The sequence below is a fragment of the Symphalangus syndactylus genome, chromosome 1 (assembly GCF_028878055.3).
Source record: "Symphalangus syndactylus isolate Jambi chromosome 1, NHGRI_mSymSyn1-v2.1_pri, whole genome shotgun sequence".
In the NCBI taxonomy this organism is placed as follows: Eukaryota; Metazoa; Chordata; class Mammalia; order Primates; family Hylobatidae; genus Symphalangus; species Symphalangus syndactylus.
In genome coordinates, this window is record NC_072423.2 from 149,077,755 (window position 1) to 149,096,573 (window position 18,819).

General features: G+C 49.3%; 5 protein-coding genes across 5 annotated transcripts in view; 4 read left to right on the top strand and 1 right to left on the bottom strand.

The window, feature by feature from the left end:
• LOC129487373 (beta-defensin 103A) overlaps positions 1-18,819 on the bottom strand; it is a 215,737-nt gene that overhangs the window by 180,065 nt on the left and 16,853 nt on the right. The gene's annotated exons all lie outside the window — the stretch shown is intronic.
• LOC129486999 (ubiquitin carboxyl-terminal hydrolase 17-like protein 22) lies at positions 472-2,061 on the top strand. The gene has a single exon (XM_063615137.1). It carries the CDS (start codon positions 472-474, stop codon positions 2,059-2,061), a length of 1,590 nt encoding a protein of 529 aa, XP_063471207.1.
• Positions 5,238-6,827, top strand: LOC134736411 (ubiquitin carboxyl-terminal hydrolase 17-like protein 22). The gene has a single exon (XM_063637781.1). It carries the CDS (start codon positions 5,238-5,240, stop codon positions 6,825-6,827), a length of 1,590 nt encoding a protein of 529 aa, XP_063493851.1.
• Positions 9,877-13,760, top strand: LOC129487179 (ubiquitin carboxyl-terminal hydrolase 17-like protein 22). Its single transcript, XM_063637782.1, has one exon. The coding sequence runs from the start codon at positions 10,002-10,004 to the stop codon at positions 11,589-11,591; it is 1,590 nt and encodes a 529-aa protein (XP_063493852.1). The 5' UTR covers positions 9,877-10,001; the 3' UTR covers positions 11,592-13,760.
• On the top strand, positions 14,768-16,357 carry LOC129487232 (ubiquitin carboxyl-terminal hydrolase 17-like protein 22). The gene has a single exon (XM_055287841.2). It carries the CDS (start codon positions 14,768-14,770, stop codon positions 16,355-16,357), a length of 1,590 nt encoding a protein of 529 aa, XP_055143816.2.

Below are 18,819 nucleotides of genomic sequence, written 5' to 3' on the forward strand. Positions count from 1 at the left end.
CAGCACAAACACACACACACACACACACGCACGCACACACACACACACACACACACGCACACACAGAGTTTCACAGGTAAAGATTTCTTCCCTGACATTGCTTTACCTATAATAAGGCAACTGTGTGGCCACTGTCCTAACCCGCTTACACTCATATTATATGTGCCTATCATCCTGAGGAGTAATTGGATTCAGGTGTTCTAGAAATCATGATGTGGGCTGTGTCTGTTGAATTCCCAGGAATGCAGGGGGACACACCCTGTGACTCATTCCTTAATTGAGTGCTGATATTTGATTGGTTTATCGTGAACCGGATGGGTGGGTGGGGTGTTCGGGGCTGGTGGAGATGAGTTATTTAAGGGCTGATGCGGCCAGAGGGCTCGTCGTTTGAAGACTCTCTCGGAAGAGATAGCGTCTCTCTGCAACCTGCGGTCCCAGCAGAGAAACCCTGTGATCCCTGTTCCAGGCGACATGGAGCACGACTCACTCTCCTCGGGGGGTGAGTGGCACTTCAACCGCTTTTCAAAACTCACATCTTCTCGGCCACATGCAGCTTTTGCTGAAATCCAGCGGACTTCTCTCCCTGAGAAGTCACCACTCTCATCTGAGACCCGTGTCCACCCCTGTGATGATTTGGCTCCTGTGGCAAGACAGCTTGCTCCCAGGGAGAAGCTTCCTCTGAGTAGCAGGGGACCTGCTGCGGTGGGGGCTGGGCTCCAGAATATGGGAAATACCTGCTACGAGAATGCTTCCCTGCAGTGCCTGACATACACACCGCCCCTTGCCAACTACATGCTGTCCCGGGAGCACTCTCAAACTTGTCATCGTCACAAGTGCTGCATGCTCTGTACTATGCAAGCTCACATCACACGGGCCCTCCACCATCCGGGCCATGTCATCCAGCCCTCACAGGCATTGGCTGCTGGCTTCCATAGAGGCAAGCAGGAAGATGCCCATGAATTTCTCATGTTCACTGTGGATGCCATGAAAAAGGCATGCCTTCCCGGGCACAAGCAGGTAGATCCTCACTCTAAGGACACCACCCTCATCCACCAAATATTTGGAGGGTACTGGAGATCTCAAATCAAGTGTCTCCACTGCCAGGGCATTTCAGACACCTTTGACCCTTACCTGGACATCGCCCTGGATATCCAGGCAGCTCAGAGTGTGAAGCAAGCTTTGGAACAGTTGGTGAAGCCCGAAGAACTCAATGGAGAGAATGCCTATCATTGTGGTCTTTGTCTCCAGAAGGCGCCTGCCTCCAAGACGTTAACTTTACACACTTCTGCCAAGGTCCTCATCCTCGTATTGAAGAGATTCTCCGATGTCACGGGCAACAAACTTGCCAAGAATGTGCAATATCCTGAGTGCCTTGACATGCAGCCATACATGTCTCAGCAGAACACAGGACCTCTTGTCTATGTCCTCTACGCTGTGCTGGTCCACGCTGGGTGGAGTTGTCACAACGGACATTACTTCTCTTATGTCAAAGCTCAAGAAGGCCAGTGGTATAAAATGGATGATGCCGAGGTCACTGCTTCTGGCATCACTTCTGTCCTGAGTCAACAGGCCTATGTCCTCTTTTATATCCAGAAGAGTGAATTGGAAAGACACAGTGAGGGTGTGTCAAGAGGCAGGGAACCAAGAGCCCTTGGCCCTGCAGACACAGACAGGCGAGCAACGCAAGGAGAGCTCAACAGAGACCCCTGCCTCCAGGCACCCGAGTTGGACGAGCACTCGGTGGAAAGAGACACTCAGGAAAGCACCTTAGACCACTGGAAATTCCTCCAAGAGCAAAACAAAACGAAGCCAGAGTTCAACGTCAGAAAAGTCGAAGGTACCCTGCCTCCCAACGTAGTTGTGATTCATCAATCAAAATACAAGTGTGGCACCAAAAACCATCATCCTGAACAGCAAAGCTCCCTGCTAAACCTCTCTTCGACGAACCCGACAGATCAGGAATCCGTCAACACTGGCACACTCGCTTCTCGGCAAGGGAGGACCAGGAGATCCAAAGGGAAGAACAAACACAGCAGCAGGGCTCTGCTTCTGTGCCAGTGATCTCAGTGGAAGTGCTGACCCACACGTAGGGGTGCACACACACACACACACACACACACACCCGGGCGCACACACACAGACACACACACACACAAATACACCCACAAGCGCGCACGGAATCACACAGGCACCCACACAAACACCTACACCGTCAGTCCTTCACAAAGCAATGAGGAGCCCAAGTATCTGCCTGTACAACGGGGACAACTGGATAGTGATGGCTGCGTCTCAGGATGAGCCCACACATGGGAAACATCAAGTTTTGGGGTCGTGAGTCTTCCCAACCTGTGGAGGGCCTCTCTGTGTGTTTGCGTTCACGGTAGATGACATTCAGTGTGCATTTCTAAACATGACATATTGACGTGTGGGTTTGCCTGTCAGGTTATTGCAGGGGACTGGGTTTACTATTTTCTCTTCGGGTGTGTTCCATCCGTCAGCTGTTGGTCGGCAGGATGAAGGTGAAATTATGCTAATGCGGGACATCTGTGGATCATTCTCGCCACCTTGAATAGTGGAAACTGGAATGCATTTGGAAGACAGGAAGGGTGTTCTTCGTTGGTACCCTGGCTCGCCGTTTTTACGTTGGTTTTTGAATGGACCTCAGGCGCCCTAGGACTTGTGCTCTCGGTGGAACCGACATAACGCCGGAAACTCACAGACCGACTTGCCTGTTTCACGGTGTCCACTTCCAACGAATTGAAATGAAAAATTTTCCCACGGGCATGTAAGTCGTTTGGAAGGAAGTCGTAGGGATAACAAAGGAAATCAAACACAGGAGTGTGTGTATTCAACTAAAACCACATCAGAAAGCCCTGAAGTAAATCTCATTTGGTGTGTTTACAAATGGCATTTGGGGAGATTGCAGGTCAGGCGTCCAGCTGCGAAAGCTGCATCTCTGAAGCACAGTCCCTGTCCTGTCATCAGACTTCTTTATCCGACGTGGTGTTTCAGTGGAAATGATTGCGGGAAATGGCCCCTTCCTTTTCTGTATTTGCTGATGAGATTTCACGGTCCCTTTCTCGTTAGGTGCAGTGACCAAAGTTGACCAACCCCTGAGGAAAGTTGTCCAGGGCACAACTCAGGGCTCCGTAGAACCACAGAATCTTGGGGGCAACCCTGCTCGAGCACCCAAGTGCGCATACCAACAGGGTCTCTGTGTGACGTTGTGTGAAAACTACAGTGTGATGAGCATGATTCGCAGACAGGTTATCGATTGGGATCACCTCTAAATCAGTTATGAGCATTAAAGGACACCCATGCCCAGGTCCCGCCTCCAGGAAGAAGACCCTCCAGCGTTTTGTGTGAAGCCACGGCATCTGGATTCCTCATGCTTCTGGGGATCATTCTCCTGGAAATGGTGGCTCCTTTCTCCCTGTGGAGCGTCTTTCTAAGCAGTGCTCCTTTCTTCCCCCAGGACGCTTTACGTCTGGCACGGGAAGCCTTCTGATTGAGCACGCCTGGCCTCATGAAAAGACAAGGGAAAGAAACGGGGCCAAAGGTCACAGTCCTCTCATTCCACCATCCTCCTTGAAACCATCCCAATTTCACGGGCCCAGAGGCCAGGGCTGTGTGTTTACACCTCGAGGCCTCGGCACCGGGCCTAAATTCTGCCCCGTTTCTTCCTGTCTAACACATTTTGGGAAAATCCCTAGAGCCAGGATCTTCATTCCTGCTAAGCTAGGGAGCCTGCAGACACACCCAAATTCTGTCCCTCTTAGTTCAGGGAACATGTCCACTTTCATCATCATTCAAATTTGCACCAAATGTGCTAACTGCAATTCCACCACACAATGCGTGACCACAAGTGGAGGCAACATCTCAGATCCTGAACAATTGACGCAAGAATCCATGAGATACACGGCTTATTTTTGCCTTTTCCCACTGAAACGGGGGCCAGTGTTAACAATGTTAGACAATCCTCTGTTTCACTCCCTGTTTTTAAATGTCTCCGATGGTTTCTTCTTGAGACACGGCCTCACTCCCGCCACCCGGGCTTTTCTACGGGGTAGTTTTCCTTGTTTGCTTCTGTCAAATTTACAACTTTTTATTTCATCCCTATCAATTGTTGATCCATTAGCACATAGCTATGAAAATATTATCACCCATGCTGTGAGATACGTTGTTGTTATGTTCATCATTTCTTTAATAAACCGAAGCTTTTAGTTGGGATACCTTCTGATTTCTCAAGTTTTTTCTTTCATGTTTTCTTAAACTGCCGTCGTACGTCCGAAACCACCGGCTATACATTCTCATGACTATTTTTCTTTTCTGGCAAACACAAATTTGGGGAATGTCATCGATTAGTCTCTCGGTGATTGCATGATTTCCCGAAAGTGTTTCACACTCTACATTGTGCGCTGAGTATCTCCTCAAACTTCAGTGCAGGTTTCTACCACTTGATGCTTTATTATTTGGGAAGCTAGCTTCGGCAAGAGCATTTCATGCAAAGACTTGCCTTGTTCCCCACTGGCAGGTAATTTCACTCGGATATAGAATCACTAGGCTGGACATGGAAAGATTATCGCTGGAAGGTCTATTTGATTCCACGTATCTCTCCTTTCTTATGAAGGAAAAAATACGCGGTGCTAATTACTAGAATTCATTGACTATTCTCAAGTCAGAAAGCGCACTTCTGACTTCTTGTCCTTCAATCGCTGAAAGGATGATGGTATCTGCCAAAAGCACGTACTTGGAAGTACATCCCAGCACAAACACACACACACACACACACACGCACGCACACACACACACACACACACACGCACACACAGAGTTTCACAGGTAAAGATTTCTTCCCTGACATTGCTTTACCTATAATAAGGCAACTGTGTGGCCACTGTCCTAACCCGCTTACACTCATATTATATGTGCCTATCATCCTGAGGAGTAATTGGATTCAGGTGTTCTAGAAATCATGATGTGGGCTGTGTCTGTTGAATTCCCAGGAATGCAGGGGGACACACCCTGTGACTCATTCCTTAATTGAGTGCTGATATTTGATTGGTTTATCGTGAACCGGATGGGTGGGTGGGGTGTTCGGGGCTGGTGGAGATGAGTTATTTAAGGGCTGATGCGGCCAGAGGGCTCGTCGTTTGAAGACTCTCTCGGAAGAGATAGCGTCTCTCTGCAACCTGCGGTCCCAGCAGAGAAACCCTGTGATCCCTGTTCCAGGCGACATGGAGCACGACTCACTCTCCTCGGGGGGTGAGTGGCACTTCAACCGCTTTTCAAAACTCACATCTTCTCGGCCACATGCAGCTTTTGCTGAAATCCAGCGGACTTCTCTCCCTGAGAAGTCACCACTCTCATCTGAGACCCGTGTCCACCCCTGTGATGATTTGGCTCCTGTGGCAAGACAGCTTGCTCCCAGGGAGAAGCTTCCTCTGAGTAGCAGGGGACCTGCTGCGGTGGGGGCTGGGCTCCAGAATATGGGAAATACCTGCTACGTGAATGCTTCCCTGCAGTGCCTGACATACACACCGCCCCTTGCCAACTACATGCTGTCCCGGGAGCACTCTCAAACTTGTCATCGTCACAAGTGCTGCATGCTCTGTACTATGCAAGCTCACATCACACGGGCCCTCCACCGTCCGGGCCATGTCATCCAGCCCTCACAGGCATTGGCTGCTGGCTTCCATAGAGGCAAGCAGGAAGATGCCCATGAATTTCTCATGTTCACTGTGGATGCCATGAAAAAGGCATGCCTTCCCGGGCACAAGCAGGTAGATCCTCACTCTAAGGACACCACCCTCATCCACCAAATATTTGGAGGGTACTGGAGATCTCAAATCAAGTGTCTCCACTGCCAGGGCATTTCAGACACCTTTGACCCTTACCTGGACATCGCCCTGGATATCCAGGCAGCTCAGAGTGTGAAGCAAGCTTTGGAACAGTTGGTGAAGCCCGAAGAACTCAATGGAGAGAATGCCTATCATTGTGGTCTTTGTCTCCAGAAGGCGCCTGCCTCCAAGACGTTAACTTTACACACTTCTGCCAAGGTCCTCATCCTCGTATTGAAGAGATTCTCCGATGTCACGGGCAACAAACTTGCCAAGAATGTGCAATATCCTGAGTGCCTTGACATGCAGCCATACATGTCTCAGCAGAACACAGGACCTCTTGTCTATGTCCTCTACGCTGTGCTGGTCCACGCTGGGTGGAGTTGTCACAACGGACATTACTTCTCTTATGTCAAAGCTCAAGAAGGCCAGTGGTATAAAATGGATGATGCCGAGGTCACTGCTTCTGGCATCACTTCTGTCCTGAGTCAACAGGCCTATGTCCTCTTTTATATCCAGAAGAGTGAATTGGAAAGACACAGTGAGGGTGTGTCAAGAGGCAGGGAACCAAGAGCCCTTGGCCCTGCAGACACAGACAGGCGAGCAACGCAAGGAGAGCTCAACAGAGACCCCTGCCTCCAGGCACCCGAGTTGGACGAGCACTCGGTGGAAAGAGACACTCAGGAAAGCACCTTAGACCACTGGAAATTCCTCCAAGAGCAAAACAAAACGAAGCCTGAGTTCAACGTCAGAAAAGTCGAAGGTACCCTGCCTCCCAACGTAGTTGTGATTCATCAATCAAAATACAAGTGTGGCACCAAAAACCATCATCCTGAACAGCAAAGCTCCCTGCTAAACCTCTCTTCGACGAACCCGACAGATCAGGAATCCGTCAACACTGGCACACTCGCTTCTCGGCAAGGGAGGACCAGGAGATCCAAAGGGAAGAACAAACACAGCAGCAGGGCTCTGCTTCTGTGCCAGTGATCTCAGTGGAAGTGCTGACCCACACGTAGGGGTGCACACACACACACACACACACACACACCCGGGCGCACACACACAGACACACACACACACAAATACACCCACAAGCGCGCACGGAATCACACAGGCACCCACACAAACACCTACACCGTCAGTCCTTCACAAAGCAATGAGGAGCCCAAGTATCTGCCTGTACAACGGGGACAACTGGATAGTGATGGCTGCGTCTCAGGATGAGCCCACACATGGGAAACATCAAGTTTTGGGGTCGTGAGTCTTCCCAACCTGTGGAGGGCCTCTCTGTGTGTTTGCGTTCACGGTAGATGACATTCAGTGTGCATTTCTAAACATGACATATTGACGTGTGGGTTTGCCTGTCAGGTTATTGCAGGGGACTGGGTTTACTATTTTCTCTTCGGGTGTGTTCCATCCGTCAGCTGTTGGTCGGCAGGATGAAGGTGAAATTATGCTAATGCGGGACATCTGTGGATCATTCTCGCCACCTTGAATAGTGGAAACTGGAATGCATTTGGAAGACAGGAAGGGTGTTCTTCGTTGGTACCCTGGCTCGCCGTTTTTACGTTGGTTTTTGAATGGACCTCAGGCGCCCTAGGACTTGTGCTCTCGGTGGAACCCACATAACGCCGGAAACTCACAGACCGACTTGCCTGTTTCACGGTGTCCACTTCCAACGAATTGAAATGAAAAATTTTCCCACGGGCATGTAAGTCGTTTGGAAGGAAGTCGTAGGGATAACAAAGGAAATCAAACACAGGAGTGTGTGTATTCAACTAAAACCACATCAGAAAGCCCTGAAGTAAATCTCATTTGGTGTGTTTACAAATGGCATTTGGGGAGATTGCAGGTCAGGCGTCCAGCTGCGAAAGCTGCATCTCTGAAGCACAGTCCCTGTCCTGTCATCAGACTTCTTTATCCGACGTGGTGTTTCAGTGGAAATGATTGCGGGAAATGGCCCCTTCCTTTTCTGTATTTGCTGATGAGATTTCACGGTCCCTTTCTCGTTAGGTGCAGTGACCAAAGTTGACCAACCCCTGAGGAAAGTTGTCCAGGGCACAACTCAGGGCTCCGTAGAACCACAGAATCTTGGGGGCAACCCTGCTCGAGCACCCAAGTGCGCATACCAACAGGGTCTCTGTGTGACGTTGTGTGAAAACTACAGTGTGATGAGCATGATTCGCAGACAGGTTATCGATTGGGATCACCTCTAAATCAGTTATGAGCATTAAAGGACACCCATGCCCAGGTCCCGCCTCCAGGAAGAAGACCCTCCAGCGTTTTGTGTGAAGCCACGGCATCTGGATTCCTCATGCTTCTGGGGATCATTCTCCTGGAAATGGTGGCTCCTTTCTCCCTGTGGAGCGTCTTTCTAAGCAGTGCTCCTTTCTTCCCCCAGGACGCTTTACCTCTGGCACGGGAAGCCTTCTGATTGAGCACGCCTGGCCTCATGAAAAGACAAGGGAAAGAAACGGGGCCAAAGGTCACAGTCCTCTCATTCCACCATCCTCCTTGAAACCATCCCAATTTCACGGGCCCAGAGGCCAGGGCTGTGTGTTTACACCTCGAGGCCTCGGCACCGGGCCTAAATTCTGCCCCGTTTCTTCCTGTCTAACACATTTTGGGAAAATCCCTAGAGCCAGGATCTTCATTCCTGCTAAGCTAGGGAGCCTGCAGACACACCCAAATTCTGTCCCTCTTAGTTCAGGGAACATGTCCACTTTCATCATCATTCAAATTTGCACCAAATGTGCTAACTGCAATTCCACCACACAATGCGTGACCACAAGTGGAGGCAACATCTCAGATCCTGAACAATTGACGCAAGAATCCATGAGATACACGGCTTATTTTTGCCTTTTCCCACTGAAACGGGGGCCAGTGTTAACAATGTTAGACAATCCTCTGTTTCACTCCCTGTTTTTAAATGTCTCCGATGGTTTCTTCTTGAGACACGGCCTCACTCCCGCCACCCGGGCTTTTCTACGGGGTAGTTTTCCTTGTTTGCTTCTGTCAAATTTACAACTTTTTATTTCATCCCTATCAATTGTTGATCCATTAGCACATAGCTATGAAAATATTATCACCCATGCTGTGAGATACGTTGTTGTTATGTTCATCATTTCTTTAATAAACCGAAGCTTTTAGTTGGGATACCTTCTGATTTCTCAAGTTTTTTCTTTCATGTTTTCTTAAACTGCCGTCGTACGTCCGAAACCACCGGCTATACATTCTCATGACTATTTTTCTTTTCTGGCAAACACAAATTTGGGGAATGTCATCGATTAGTCTCTCGGTGATTGCATGATTTCCCGAAAGTGTTTCACACTCTACATTGTGCGCTGAGTATCTCCTCAAACTTCAGTGCAGGTTTCTACCACTTGATGCTTTATTATTTGGGAAGCTAGCTTCGGCAAGAGCATTTCATGCAAAGACTTGCCTTGTTCCCCACTGGCAGGTAATTTCACTCGGATATAGAATCACTAGGCTGGACATGGAAAGATTATCGCTGGAAGGTCTATTTGATTCCACGTATCTCTCCTTTCTTATGAAGGAAAAAATACGCGGTGCTAATTACTAGAATTCATTGACTATTCTCAAGTCAGAAAGCGCACTTCTGACTTCTTGTCCTTCAATCGCTGAAAGGATGATGGTATCTGCCAAAAGCACGTACTTGGAAGTACATCCCAGCACAAACACACACACACACACACACGCACGCACACACACACACACACACACACGCACACACAGAGTTTCACAGGTAAAGATTTCTTCCCTGACATTGCTTTACCTATAATAAGGCAACTGTGTGGCCACTGTCCTAACCCGCTTACACTCATATTATATGTGCCTATCATCCTGAGGAGTAATTGGATTCAGGTGTTCTAGAAATCATGATGTGGGCTGTGTCTGTTGAATTCCCAGGAATGCAGGGGGACACACCCTGTGACTCATTCCTTAATTGAGTGCTGATATTTGATTGGTTTATCGTGAACCGGATGGGTGGGTGGGGTGTTCGGGGCTGGTGGAGATGAGTTATTTAAGGGCTGATGCGGCCAGAGGGCTCGTCGTTTGAAGACTCTCTCGGAAGAGATAGCGTCTCTCTGCAACCTGCGGTCCCAGCAGAGAAACCCTGTGATCCCTGTTCCAGGCGACATGGAGCACGACTCACTCTCCTCGGGGGGTGAGTGGCACTTCAACCGCTTTTCAAAACTCACATCTTCTCGGCCACATGCAGCTTTTGCTGAAATCCAGCGGACTTCTCTCCCTGAGAAGTCACCACTCTCATCTGAGACCCGTGTCCACCCCTGTGATGATTTGGCTCCTGTGGCAAGACAGCTTGCTCCCAGGGAGAAGCTTCCTCTGAGTAGCAGGGGACCTGCTGCGGTGGGGGCTGGGCTCCAGAATATGGGAAATACCTGCTACGTGAATGCTTCCCTGCAGTGCCTGACATACACACCGCCCCTTGCCAACTACATGCTGTCCCGGGAGCACTCTCAAACTTGTCATCGTCACAAGTGCTGCATGCTCTGTACTATGCAAGCTCACATCACACGGGCCCTCCACCGTCCGGGCCATGTCATCCAGCCCTCACAGGCATTGGCTGCTGGCTTCCATAGAGGCAAGCAGGAAGATGCCCATGAATTTCTCATGTTCACTGTGGATGCCATGAAAAAGGCATGCCTTCCCGGGCACAAGCAGGTAGATCCTCACTCTAAGGACACCACCCTCATCCACCAAATATTTGGAGGGTACTGGAGATCTCAAATCAAGTGTCTCCACTGCCAGGGCATTTCAGACACCTTTGACCCTTACCTGGACATCGCCCTGGATATCCAGGCAGCTCAGAGTGTGAAGCAAGCTTTGGAACAGTTGGTGAAGCCCGAAGAACTCAATGGAGAGAATGCCTATCATTGTGGTCTTTGTCTCCAGAAGGCGCCTGCCTCCAAGACGTTAACTTTACACACTTCTGCCAAGGTCCTCATCCTCGTATTGAAGAGATTCTCCGATGTCACGGGCAACAAACTTGCCAAGAATGTGCAATATCCTGAGTGCCTTGACATGCAGCCATACATGTCTCAGCAGAACACAGGACCTCTTGTCTATGTCCTCTACGCTGTGCTGGTCCACGCTGGGTGGAGTTGTCACAACGGACATTACTTCTCTTATGTCAAAGCTCAAGAAGGCCAGTGGTATAAAATGGATGATGCCGAGGTCACTGCTTCTGGCATCACTTCTGTCCTGAGTCAACAGGCCTATGTCCTCTTTTATATCCAGAAGAGTGAATTGGAAAGACACAGTGAGGGTGTGTCAAGAGGCAGGGAACCAAGAGCCCTTGGCCCTGCAGACACAGACAGGCGAGCAACGCAAGGAGAGCTCAACAGAGACCCCTGCCTCCAGGCACCCGAGTTGGACGAGCACTCGGTGGAAAGAGACACTCAGGAAAGCACCTTAGACCACTGGAAATTCCTCCAAGAGCAAAACAAAACGAAGCCTGAGTTCAACGTCAGAAAAGTCGAAGGTACCCTGCCTCCCAACGTAGTTGTGATTCATCAATCAAAATACAAGTGTGGCACCAAAAACCATCATCCTGAACAGCAAAGCTCCCTGCTAAACCTCTCTTCGACGAACCCGACAGATCAGGAATCCGTCAACACTGGCACACTCGCTTCTCGGCAAGGGAGGACCAGGAGATCCAAAGGGAAGAACAAACACAGCAGCAGGGCTCTGCTTCTGTGCCAGTGATCTCAGTGGAAGTGCTGACCCACACGTAGGGGTGCACACACACACACACACACACACACACCCGGGCGCACACACACAGACACACACACACACAAATACACCCACAAGCGCGCACGGAATCACACAGGCACCCACACAAACACCTACACCGTCAGTCCTTCACAAAGCAATGAGGAGCCCAAGTATCTGCCTGTACAACGGGGACAACTGGATAGTGATGGCTGCGTCTCAGGATGAGCCCACACATGGGAAACATCAAGTTTTGGGGTCGTGAGTCTTCCCAACCTGTGGAGGGCCTCTCTGTGTGTTTGCGTTCACGGTAGATGACATTCAGTGTGCATTTCTAAACATGACATATTGACGTGTGGGTTTGCCTGTCAGGTTATTGCAGGGGACTGGGTTTACTATTTTCTCTTCGGGTGTGTTCCATCCGTCAGCTGTTGGTCGGCAGGATGAAGGTGAAATTATGCTAATGCGGGACATCTGTGGATCATTCTCGCCACCTTGAATAGTGGAAACTGGAATGCATTTGGAAGACAGGAAGGGTGTTCTTCGTTGGTACCCTGGCTCGCCGTTTTTACGTTGGTTTTTGAATGGACCTCAGGCGCCCTAGGACTTGTGCTCTCGGTGGAACCCACATAACGCCGGAAACTCACAGACCGACTTGCCTGTTTCACGGTGTCCACTTCCAACGAATTGAAATGAAAAATTTTCCCACGGGCATGTAAGTCGTTTGGAAGGAAGTCGTAGGGATAACAAAGGAAATCAAACACAGGAGTGTGTGTATTCAACTAAAACCACATCAGAAAGCCCTGAAGTAAATCTCATTTGGTGTGTTTACAAATGGCATTTGGGGAGATTGCAGGTCAGGCGTCCAGCTGCGAAAGCTGCATCTCTGAAGCACAGTCCCTGTCCTGTCATCAGACTTCTTTATCCGACGTGGTGTTTCAGTGGAAATGATTGCGGGAAATGGCCCCTTCCTTTTCTGTATTTGCTGATGAGATTTCACGGTCCCTTTCTCGTTAGGTGCAGTGACCAAAGTTGACCAACCCCTGAGGAAAGTTGTCCAGGGCACAACTCAGGGCTCCGTAGAACCACAGAATCTTGGGGGCAACCCTGCTCGAGCACCCAAGTGCGCATACCAACAGGGTCTCTGTGTGACGTTGTGTGAAAACTACAGTGTGATGAGCATGATTCGCAGACAGGTTATCGATTGGGATCACCTCTAAATCAGTTATGAGCATTAAAGGACACCCATGCCCAGGTCCCGCCTCCAGGAAGAAGACCCTCCAGCGTTTTGTGTGAAGCCACGGCATCTGGATTCCTCATGCTTCTGGGGATCATTCTCCTGGAAATGGTGGCTCCTTTCTCCCTGTGGAGCGTCTTTCTAAGCAGTGCTCCTTTCTTCCCCCAGGACGCTTTACGTCTGGCACGGGAAGCCTTCTGATTGAGCACGCCTGGCCTCATGAAAAGACAAGGGAAAGAAACGGGGCCAAAGGTCACAGTCCTCTCATTCCACCATCCTCCTTGAAACCATCCCAATTTCACGGGCCCAGAGGCCAGGGCTGTGTGTTTACACCTCGAGGCCTCGGCACCGGGCCTAAATTCTGCCCCGTTTCTTCCTGTCTAACACATTTTGGGAAAATCCCTAGAGCCAGGATCTTCATTCCTGCTAAGCTAGGGAGCCTGCAGACACACCCAAATTCTGTCCCTCTTAGTTCAGGGAACATGTCCACTTTCATCATCATTCAAATTTGCACCAAATGTGCTAACTGCAATTCCACCACACAATGCGTGACCACAAGTGGAGGCAACATCTCAGATCCTGAACAATTGACGCAAGAATCCATGAGATACACGGCTTATTTTTGCCTTTTCCCACTGAAACGGGGGCCAGTGTTAACAATGTTAGACAATCCTCTGTTTCACTCCCTGTTTTTAAATCTCTCCGATGGTTTCTTCTTGAGACACGGCCTCACTCCCGCCACCCGGGCTTTTCTACGGGGTAGTTTTCCTTGTTTGCTTCTGTCAAATTTACAACTTTTTATTTCATCCCTATCAATTGTTGATCCATTAGCACATAGCTATGAAAATATTATCACCCATGCTGTGAGATACGTTGTTGTTATGTTCATCATTTCTTTAATAAACCGAAGCTTTTAGTTGGGATACCTTCTGATTTCTCAAGTTTTTTCTTTCATGTTTTCTTAAACTGCCGTCGTACGTCCGAAACCACCGGCTATACATTCTCATGACTATTTTTCTTTTCTGGCAAACACAAATTTGGGGAATGTCATCGATTAGTCTCTCGGTGATTGCATGATTTCCCGAAAGTGTTTCACACTCTACATTGTGCGCTGAGTATCTCCTCAAACTTCAGTGCAGGTTTCTACCACTTGATGCTTTATTATTTGGGAAGCTAGCTTCGGCAAGAGCATTTCATGCAAAGACTTGCCTTGTTCCCCACTGGCAGGTAATTTCACTCGGATATAGAATCACTAGGCTGGACATGGAAAGATTATCGCTGGAAGGTCTATTTGATTCCACGTATCTCTCCTTTCTTATGAAGGAAAAAATACGCGGTGCTAATTACTAGAATTCATTGACTATTCTCAAGTCAGAAAGCGCACTTCTGACTTCTTGTCCTTCAATCGCTGAAAGGATGATGGTATCTGCCAAAAGCACGTACTTGGAAGTACATCCCAGCACAAACACACACACACACACACACACGCACGCACACACACACACACACACACACGCACACACAGAGTTTCACAGGTAAAGATTTCTTCCCTGACATTGCTTTACCTATAATAAGGCAACTGTGTGGCCACTGTCCTAACCCGCTTACACTCATATTATATGTGCCTATCATCCTGAGGAGTAATTGGATTCAGGTGTTCTAGAAATCATGATGTGGGCTGTGTCTGTTGAATTCCCAGGAATGCAGGGGGACACACCCTGTGACTCATTCCTTAATTGAGTGCTGATATTTGATTGGTTTATCGTGAACCGGATGGGTGGGTGGGGTGTTCGGGGCTGGTGGAGATGAGTTATTTAAGGGCTGATGCGGCCAGAGGGCTCGTCGTTTGAAGACTCTCTCGGAAGAGATAGCGTCTCTCTGCAACCTGCGGTCCCAGCAGAGAAACCCTGTGATCCCTGTTCCAGGCGACATGGAGCACGACTCACTCTCCTCGGGGGGTGAGTGGCACTTCAACCGCTTTTCAAAACTCACATCTTCTCGGCCACATGCAGCTTTTGCTGAAATCCAGCGGACTTCTCTCCCTGAGAAGTCACCACTCTCATCTGAGACCCGTGTCCACCCCTGTGATGATTTGGCTCCTGTGGCAAGACAGCTTGCTCCCAGGGAGAAGCTTCCTCTGAGTAGCAGGGGACCTGCTGCGGTGGGGGCTGGGCTCCAGAATATGGGAAATACCTGCTACGTGAATGCTTCCCTGCAGTGCCTGACATACACACCGCCCCTTGCCAACTACATGCTGTCCCGGGAGCACTCTCAAACTTGTCATCGTCACAAGTGCTGCATGCTCTGTACTATGCAAGCTCACATCACACGGGCCCTCCACCGTCCGGGCCATGTCATCCAGCCCTCACAGGCATTGGCTGCTGGCTTCCATAGAGGCAAGCAGGAAGATGCCCATGAATTTCTCATGTTCACTGTGGATGCCATGAAAAAGGCATGCCTTCCCGGGCACAAGCAGGTAGATCCTCACTCTAAGGACACCACCCTCATCCACCAAATATTTGGAGGGTACTGGAGATCTCAAATCAAGTGTCTCCACTGCCAGGGCATTTCAGACACCTTTGACCCTTACCTGGACATCGCCCTGGATATCCAGGCAGCTCAGAGTGTGAAGCAAGCTTTGGAACAGTTGGTGAAGCCCGAAGAACTCAATGGAGAGAATGCCTATCATTGTGGTCTTTGTCTCCAGAAGGCGCCTGCCTCCAAGACGTTAACTTTACACACTTCTGCCAAGGTCCTCATCCTCGTATTGAAGAGATTCTCCGATATCACGGGCAACAAACTTGCCAAGAATGTGCAATATCCTGAGTGCCTTGACATGCAGCCATACATGTCTCAGCAGAACACAGGACCTCTTGTCTATGTCCTCTACGCTGTGCTGGTCCACGCTGGGTGGAGTTGTCACAACGGACATTACTTCTCTTATGTCAAAGCTCAAGAAGGCCAGTGGTATAAAATGGATGATGCCGAGGTCACTGCTTCTGGCATCACTTCTGTCCTGAGTCAACAGGCCTATGTCCTCTTTTATATCCAGAAGAGTGAATTGGAAAGACACAGTGAGGGTGTGTCAAGAGGCAGGGAACCAAGAGCCCTTGGCCCTGCAGACACAGACAGACGAGCAACGCAAGGAGAGCTCAACAGAGACCCCTGCCTCCAGGCACCCGAGTTGGACGAGCACTCGGTGGAAAGAGACACTCAGGAAAGCACCTTAGACCACTGGAAATTCCTCCAAGAGCAAAACAAAACGAAGCCTGAGTTCAACGTCAGAAAAGTCGAAGGTACCCTGCCTCCCAACGTAGTTGTGATTCATCAATCAAAATACAAGTGTGGCACCAAAAACCATCATCCTGAACAGCAAAGCTCCCTGCTAAACCTCTCTTCGACGAACCCGACAGATCAGGAATCCGTCAACACTGGCACACTCGCTTCTCGGCAAGGGAGGACCAGGAGATCCAAAGGGAAGAACAAACACAGCAGCAGGGCTCTGCTTCTGTGCCAGTGATCTCAGTGGAAGTGCTGACCCACACGTAGGGGTGCACACACACACACACACACACACACACCCGGGCGCACACACACAGACACACACACACACAAATACACCCACAAGCGCGCACGGAATCACACAGGCACCCACACAAACACCTACACCGTCAGTCCTTCACAAAGCAATGAGGAGCCCAAGTATCTGCCTGTACAACGGGGACAACTGGATAGTGATGGCTGCGTCTCAGGATGAGCCCACACATGGGAAACATCAAGTTTTGGGGTCGTGAGTCTTCCCAACCTGTGGAGGGCCTCTCTGTGTGTTTGCGTTCACGGTAGATGACATTCAGTGTGCATTTCTAAACATGACATATTGACGTGTGGGTTTGCCTGTCAGGTTATTGCAGGGGACTGGGTTTACTATTTTCTCTTCGGGTGTGTTCCATCCGTCAGCTGTTGGTCGGCAGGATGAAGGTGAAATTATGCTAATGCGGGACATCTGTGGATCATTCTCGCCACCTTGAATAGTGGAAACTGGAATGCATTTGGAAGACAGGAAGGGTGTTCTTCGTTGGTACCCTGGCTCGCCGTTTTTACGTTGGTTTTTGAATGGACCTCAGGCGCCCTAGGACTTGTGCTCTCGGTGGAACCCACATAACGCCGGAAACTCACAGACCGACTTGCCTGTTTCACGGTGTCCACTTCCAACGAATTGAAATGAAAAATTTTCCCACGGGCATGTAAGTCGTTTGGAAGGAAGTCGTAGGGATAACAAAGGAAATCAAACACAGGAGTGTGTGTATTCAACTAAAACCACATCAGAAAGCCCTGAAGTAAATCTCATTTGGTGTGTTTACAAATGGCATTTGGGGAGATTGCAGGTCAGGCGTCCAGCTGCGAAAGCTGCATCTCTGAAGCACAGTCCCTGTCCTGTCATCAGACTTCTTTATCCGACGTGGTGTTTCAGTGGAAATGATTGCGGGAAATGGCCCCTTCCTTTTCTGTATTTGCTGATGAGATTTCACGGTCCCTTTCTCGTTAGGTGCAGTGACCAAAGTTGACCAACCCCTGAGGAAAGTTGTCCAGGGCACAACTCAGGGCTCCGTAGAACCACAGAATCTTGGGGGCAACCCTGCTCGAGCACCCAAGTGCGCATACCAACAGGGTCTCTGTGTGACGTTGTGTGAAAACTACAGTGTGATGAGCATGATTCGCAGACAGGTTATCGATTGGGATCACCTCTAAATCAGTTATGAGCATTAAAGGACACCCATGCCCAGGTCCCGCCTCCAGGAAGAAGACCCTCCAGCGTTTTGTGTGAAGCCACGGCATCTGGATTCCTCATGCTTCTGGGGATCATTCTCCTGGAAATGGTGGCTCCTTTCTCCCTGTGGAGCGTCTTTCTAAGCAGTGCTCCTTTCTTCCCCCAGGACGCTTTACGTCTGGCACGGGAAGCCTTCTGATTGAGCACGCCTGGCCTCATGAAAAGACAAGGGAAAGAAACGGGGCCAAAGGTCACAGTCCTCTCATTCCACCATCCTCCTTGAAACCATCCCAATTTCACGGGCCCAGAGGCCAGGGCTGTGTGTTTACACCTCGAGGCCTCGGCACCGGGCCTAAATTCTGCCCCGTTTCTTCCTGTCTAACACATTTTGGGAAAATCCCTAGAGCCAGGATCTTCATTCCTGCTAAGCTAGGGAGCCTGCAGACACACCCAAATTCTGTCCCTCTTAGTTCAGGGAACATGTCCACTTTCATCATCATTCAAATTTGCACCAAATGTGCTAACTGCAATTCCACCACACAATGCGTGACCACAAGTGGAGGCAACATCTCAGATCCTGAACAATTGACGCAAGAATCCATGAGATACACGGCTTATTTTTGCCTTTTCCCACTGAAACGGGGGCCAGTGTTAACAATGTTAGACAATCCTCTGTTTCACTCCCTGTTTTTAAATGTCTCCGATGGTTTCTTCTTGAGACACGGCCTCACTCCCGCCACCCGGGCTTTTCTACGGGGTAGTTTTCCTTGTTTGCTTCTGTCAAATTTACAACTTTTTATTTCATCCCTATCAATTGTTGATCCATTAGCACATAGCTATGAAAATATTATCACCCATGCTGTGAGATACGTTGTTGTTATGTTCATCATTTCTTTAATAAACCGAAGCTTTTAGTTGGGATACCTTCTGATTTCTCAAGTTTTTTCTTTCATGTTTTCTTAAACTGCCGTCGTACGTCCGAAACCACCGGCTATACATTCTCATGACTATTTTTCTTTTCTGGCAAACACAAATTTGGGGAATGTCATCGATTAGTCTCTCGGTGATTGCATGATTTCCCGAAAGTGTTTCACACTCTACATTGTGCGCTGAGTATCTCCTCAAACTTCAGTGCAGGTTTCTACCACTTGATGCTTTATTATTTGGGAAGCTAGCTTCGGCAAGAGCATTTCATGCAAAGACTTGCCTTGTTC

Excerpts from the sequence above, each read along its gene's own strand:
- LOC129487179 (XM_063637782.1), top strand. The coding sequence starts at position 10,002 with ATGGAGCACGACTCACTCTCCTCGGGGGGTGAGTGGCACTTCAACCGC.
- LOC134736411 (XM_063637781.1), top strand. The coding sequence starts at position 5,238 with ATGGAGCACGACTCACTCTCCTCGGGGGGTGAGTGGCACTTCAACCGC.
- LOC129486999 (XM_063615137.1), top strand. The coding sequence starts at position 472 with ATGGAGCACGACTCACTCTCCTCGGGGGGTGAGTGGCACTTCAACCGC.
- LOC129487232 (XM_055287841.2), top strand. The coding sequence starts at position 14,768 with ATGGAGCACGACTCACTCTCCTCGGGGGGTGAGTGGCACTTCAACCGC.